At 59.8% G+C, this 6,057-nt stretch overlaps 1 protein-coding gene across 4 annotated transcripts in view; it reads left to right on the top strand.

Moving 5' to 3' along the window:
* Position 1: 1 nt before the first annotated feature.
* PATZ1 (POZ (BTB) and AT hook containing zinc finger 1) overlaps positions 2 to 6,057 on the top strand; it is a 17,500-nt gene continuing 11,444 nt past the window's right edge. For 3 of the 4 annotated variants that reach the window (XM_004690925.2, XM_004690928.2, XM_004690924.2), the window contains exons 1-2: positions 2 to 1,569; positions 2,959 to 3,022. In XM_004690925.2, the coding sequence (XP_004690982.1) occupies positions 299 to 1,569; positions 2,959 to 3,022 (1,335 nt within the window). In that variant the 5' untranslated portion in view covers positions 2 to 298. Of the gene's footprint in view, positions 1,570 to 2,958; positions 3,023 to 4,222; positions 5,219 to 6,057 lie in introns of those variants that run through there. The other variant, XM_004690927.1, reaches the window with a different exon arrangement.

Raw genomic sequence — 6,057 nt, 5'->3', positions numbered from 1 at the left:
CCCCCCCCCTCCGAGGTAGATCGAGGAGAGGCGGGCGGGCGGGCGGAGAGGAAAGAGGAGCGCGCGATCTAGCGGGGGTGGGGGCAGCTATGTGGGGGTTGGTGTGTTCTGTTGTCTAGACGGTCTGAACCGGGCAGGGGGCGTGTGCGCTCGGCGCACCTGCGAGATTACAGAGCTCCCGGCCGGCACGTGTGGGGGAGTGTAGACACGTCTGCTGCGCCCCGCTTCTCGTTGCCTAAGAGAAGGGAGGGGGGCGGGCAAGTGCCGCGGCCCTGTTTGTGGGGAGGGGGCGGCGGCCATGGAGCGGGTGAACGACGCTTCGTGCGGCCCGTCGGGCTGCTACACCTACCAGGTGAGCAGGCACAGCACGGAGATGCTGCACAATCTGAACCAGCAGCGCAAAAACGGCGGGCGCTTTTGCGACGTGCTCCTGCGGGTGGGCGACGAGAGCTTCCCAGCGCACCGCGCCGTGCTGGCCGCCTGCAGCGAGTACTTTGAGTCGGTGTTCAGCGCCCAGTTAGGCGACGGCGGAGCTGCAGACGGGGGTCCCGCCGACGTGGGGGGCGCAGCAGCGGCCCCGGGCGGCGGGGCCGGGGGCAGCCGCGAGCTGGAGATGCACACTATCAGTTCCAAGGTGTTCGGAGACATTCTGGACTTCGCCTACACTTCCCGCATCGTGGTTCGCCTGGAGAGCTTCCCTGAGCTCATGACGGCCGCTAAGTTCCTGCTGATGAGGTCGGTCATTGAGATCTGCCAGGAAGTCATCAAGCAGTCCAATGTGCAGATTTTGGTGCCCCCTGCCCGGGCCGACATCATGCTCTTTCGTCCCCCTGGGACTTCGGACTTGGGCTTTCCTTTGGACATGACCAACGGGGCAGCCTTGGCGGCCAACAGCAATGGCATCGCAGGCAGCATGCAGCCCGAGGAGGAGGCAGCCCGGGCGGCTGGTGCAACCATTGCAGGCCAAGCTTCCCTGCCTGTGTTGCCTGGGGTGGACCGCTTGCCCATGGTGGCTGGACCCCTGTCCCCCCAACTGCTGACTTCCCCATTCCCAAATGTGGCATCCAGTGCCCCTCCCCTGACTGGCAAGAGAGGCCGGGGTCGCCCGAGAAAGGCCAACCTGCTGGACTCAATGTTCGGATCCCCAGGGGGCCTGAGGGAGGCAGGCATCCTTCCCTGCGGCCTGTGTGGGAAGGTGTTCACTGATGCCAACCGGCTCCGCCAGCATGAGGCCCAGCACGGTGTCACCAGCCTGCAGCTGGGGTACATCGACCTACCTCCTCCAAGGCTGGGTGAGAATGGGCTACCTATCTCTGAGGACCCCGATGGCCCCCGAAAGAGGAGCCGGACCAGGAAGCAGGTGGCATGTGAGATCTGCGGCAAGATCTTCCGTGACGTGTATCATCTCAATCGGCACAAGCTTTCCCACTCTGGGGAGAAGCCCTATTCCTGCCCTGTGTGTGGGCTGCGGTTCAAGAGAAAAGATCGCATGTCCTACCATGTGCGATCCCACGATGGGTCCGTGGGCAAGCCCTACATCTGCCAGAGCTGTGGGAAAGGCTTCTCCAGGTGAGGAAAGGTGCTCCCCCGCCTCTGGCGCGCGCCCCCCCCCTCCTATTCCTGGCTGCTGGGACAGCTCCTTGCCAAGATCTGAGGGTGTGGGACTTCTGGGGTCACTTTATCTTAGGGGGTCCTGTCAGGTTTGGGCTGAGTTTTAATGGCCCTGGTTTACAGATTGCATGGCTGCAAGCTGCTTACTCTGCCCTCAGGGAAGTTCCCTGTGCTAGGCGTGCCCCACTGTCTGTCTTCCTTGGGGCCCTGTGGGAAGGGGCTGGATTCCTCAGGCCACCACCACTGGGCCTCACCATTCTTCTCCCTGGGCTCCCTTTGTGTTTCCGGCACCAGGCGTGGGGCCCCCTCTGGGGGCGGGAGGCTGGCCTCCTCCAGCAACTTTCCCCGCTTGAATGGCTGCTGAAGGAGGGGCTGAAACAAGTGCATCTGGGAGTCCTTACACCACCCTGCCACCAAATCCCTCAAGCCAGCACTGGTGACCCTGGATGGGTAGGCTGGTTTGCCCTCCGAGCCCCCTGGAGTCACATGCCACCGAGTTTGGCACCCAGTGTCTCTTAACACGGAAACCTTTGATCTGCTCCAGAGCCTAACTGAACCACAGATCCCCTTTATGTTCTCAGGATGGAGAGGAAGGGGGCAGGATGTCTGTTTAGATTCACTTTCTAGTGAGCCTGATAGGGAACTCTGGGAGCAGTAGGTTGTTTTGTTTTTCTCTTAATATTCAGAATAAATGACTGGTTTTAACTTGCCTGGATACTGAGGACCTTGTGTGTGTGAACCCAGGGATGGAGAACTCCCTCAGAGGGGCCCCAGGCTGGAACCAGTCTTACCGGTCAGGCAGCCCCTGCCCACCTGCTCTGGCGGGCATCTGGTTTACCAGCCCAGCTGGGACTTAAGGCTTCATCCCGTGGCCTCTGGGGACTGAATTCCATCCGGGTGGCATTCATTGGCTGTGTGGCGGGAGAGGTTGGGGGTGGGGAATGCTGAGTTTCTAAGGGGCTTTAGTCTGGACAATGAATCACACATACCCCCTCCCGGAAAGGCTGCAGCCAGCGAGGCAGCCCTGTCTCATTCTAAAGCCACCTTCTCACTCCTAGAAATCATTGAGTTTCTGGTGGGGGGAGGTGGGTAGGCAAGGTCAGAGACAAATGCTCACTTCCCTTCCCCCTCTGGAGAAAACCAGGGCAGAGAGGCCCGTGTAGTCAGAGCTGGGAGGTGACTCTTGTCTTTGTCACGCTGGGGTGGTGCAGAGGGAGGCCTCTCCAGCAGTGCTGTGCGCACGGTGCGGGTTGGGGGGGTCGGGCCAAGTTTGTAGCCGCCCCCGCCCCCCCCCCCCCCCGTATTTCCACGACCTGTTTTAAAGTCTCTCGGTTCTCTCTCTTCCAGGCCTGATCACTTGAATGGACATATCAAGCAGGTTCACACTTCAGAACGGCCTCACAAGTGTCAGGTAGGGACCGGGCCAGGGCAGAGCTGGGCAGGAGGAGAATGCTGCCGTTCTCACAGCCTCGGCCAAGAGCCAGCTGATTGTGTGTGGGCTGGCTGACTGACCACCGCTCTGCACACCTCCCCCTCTATCCCTCCCCCCTCCGGCTGCTCTCCTTTGTTCTTCCCCCCGGCCCCCTCCCCCCCACTGCTGATGTCCCCTCCTTCCTGGTTGCTGGGTCCTGGTTCCCACCCTGTCTGTCTTTGCTCTGTTGCTTGGCTTTCCTCTCCTGGCGTGTGCCGGCTCCTTGGATGGCGGGGCACGTTGTGTAAGTGTTCTGGGGCTCCCCGTTGGGCCTGGCTTCTGGTTCCCAGCAGCGTGCAAGGGCCCCATGGGGTGGGAAAGGTCTGTGAAGGGCTGTTGGTGGCCTCATCTCTCCCCCGTGGCCAGGCAGCCTGCCCTGCGGAGGAGTTCTGCCTAGGTCCCCTCAGACAGGGGGCTTGTCTCACCTCCTAGCACTGGCACCTGTTTAACCCATCCTGATCCAAGTGTACAGTCAGGGTTTCCGAGGACTGGTAAGCAAGGTGGTCTCTCTTCCTTGTGAACTCTTTGTGTAGAGGTAGGTGGGGAGGGCTGGGCAAGATTTTCACCCTTGGTTTGTCTCCGGAACAACTTGTAGGGGTCCTGTTGTGCCCAGAAAAATTTGAGTCTCCTCTCCTGACTACTGTGTATTCCTATGTGGCTAGAAAACACACCTGACTTCTTGGTTATGTCCTCTGCTGGGCCAAGTTCCCCGCTGTGAGGGAGAGACGGAGTTGTGGGATGCTTGCTACAACCTCAGGGAGGATAACCTGCTTCTTTTTCTCCTGTTGGTGGCAAGGAGGGAGGGTTCCTGCAGAGAGGGGTGGACGTGCTGTAGGCAGGGCAGAGAGCAAGCATCCGGGTGTGCTCAGTGCTCACAGATGCCAGGCTAGGTGGCCTCTAGAGGACGACGACTCCGGGCGGGCCTGCTGGGGTCTGTCTTTGCCTCGCTGCCTCCCCTCTCTCTCTCTCTCTCTCTCTCTCTCTCTGTTTCTCTCTCTCTGATTCTCACTCTTGTCACAGAGCACATTCTGACTCCCTAGTGTGCTGAGCACCCAGGGCAGAGTAGGAGGAGCCCAGAGGGCAGTGGGGATGTGCCCGGTGGCCTGGGGGGGTAACCTGCACTCTCTGCCCTTTTTCCAGGTGTGGGTTGGGAGCAGCAGCGGCCTGCCGCCCCTGGAATCTCTTCCTAGCGACCTGCCATCATGGGACTTTGCCCAGCCTGCTTTGTGGAGGTCGTCCCATTCGGTTCCTGACACCGCCTTTTCCCTTTCTCTAAAAAAGTCATTCCCAGCCCTTGAAAACCTGGGCCCAGCACACTCCAGCAACGCTCTCTTCTGCCCAGCCCCAGCAGGATATCTGAGGCAGGGCTGGACTGCCCCAGAGGGTAGCCGGGCCTTTACCCAGTGGCCTGTAGGTTAGCCTCACCTCCTTGGAGAGGGTTTTCTGTGGAGGGGAGCAGAAGTGGCAGTGGGTCCGAGACCCTTGCTTGGGGAGATGCCTGGAGAGTGGTTCCTGCCCAGTATGCCCCGCTCCTCCTGGAGTGACTGGGAGGCTTTCCCAGCTCAGAGACCCCGGTGGGGGCAGCAAGGGAGCCCCACAGGAGTGTCCCCACAGCCTCTAGGATCTTTCTGGGCGCCTGTCTCTTTTGCCTCCCTTTAACAGATGGCACCCCTGTGTGTCTGTCCTCCCTGTGTGATTTTGGAGGTTGGTGCTTCCCCCGGACTGAGCCACTAACTTTCATGCTTCCCCTCCCTGGCATCACCTCCCCTAAGCATGGGGTTCCAAATGGGGCTCGGCCACCCCTCCCCACCCCACTCTAGGAGTGGCTCCTCTTCCAGAGGAGACTCTGGTCCAGCTCCAACTGGGTCAGCCCGTGCTGCCCTCTCCCTTCCCACTCAGACAGGTCCTGCTTTCATTTCTGGCTAATGAATTAGACTTTTGTGTTTTTTGAGGCTTATTAGCAGGTCTGCTCAGGAACTAGACTAATGAGTAGCTTTACTTCGGGTCGCCCCAGTCTCTGGCTTTGGGGACTGATAAGCAGGTGTAGACCCCCTCAGACCCTGGTGGTGTGCCCTTTTAGCCCCTGCAGGCTCCGCGGGGGTAACAGGAGTGACGATAAAAGTTTTCATTCTAACACTTGAGGCTTTGTGTGTTTTGTCTTTGGTCTGTGTCATAACACTGACAACACTGTCCCTTGGTGTATGAGCCCACGCCTGCCTGGCCCTCCAACACACATTCTCACAGACCTGCTGGCCCCACTCCCAGTCCCATAGCCAGAAAGTCCCAGTGTGACCCCGCAGGTGAAGACATTCTGGCTTTCGTGCTTTGGGCTGGCCGGGTGAGCGTGGTTGAACAGCGAGGGCGTCGCCTACGCACGATGTGTGTTCTGAGAGTGGAGGTGAAGGGACTGAGCTCCTTGGGCCCCTGGGAGAGTGGGCATAGGCCATACCTCTCAGCTTCTCCAGATGCACAGAGGATAAAACGGGCCACTTAGAGCTTGCATGCAAAGACCGATCAGATGTAGGAGGGCACGGAGCCTCAGGCCTAGCAGGGACACACAAGTACGTTTCCTCACCTGGCCAGATGCCCCCAGATCTCTGCATCTCCTATGCGGCGTTCAGCCTGAAGCTGAGAATCTACAGCAGCTCAGGCCTCTCCCCTGGCTTCCAATGGCCCCTACTTCCCAGGGCCCAGTTGGGATGGTCTGGGCTGGAGTGATAGCACATTAGAGAAGAAATGAGTCGAGGTGGGAACAAGGGAGCTGATACCCTCGAGAAGCGGGTAGGCAACAGGCCCCTGACACTGGGCCTCGACTTTCCCAGGGCTGTGGAAAATACCCCTCAAGGCTGCCAGATTGTGAAGGCCACGGGGGTGGGGGGGATACTTGTGTCCTTGGTACCATCTGGTCCTCATTCCTGAGCAACTCAACCCTTGGGAAGTCAGACTGGGAGAGAAACTGGGGGAGGGACGGGGGG

Source organism: Condylura cristata, unplaced genomic scaffold (assembly GCF_000260355.1).
Source record: "Condylura cristata isolate star-nosed mole 26May11 unplaced genomic scaffold, ConCri1.0 scaffold00029, whole genome shotgun sequence".
NCBI classification, from domain to species: Eukaryota; Metazoa; Chordata; class Mammalia; order Eulipotyphla; family Talpidae; genus Condylura; species Condylura cristata.
The sequence above is the reverse complement of the archived record's forward strand: the minus strand, read 5'-3'. Positions and strand labels throughout refer to the sequence as shown.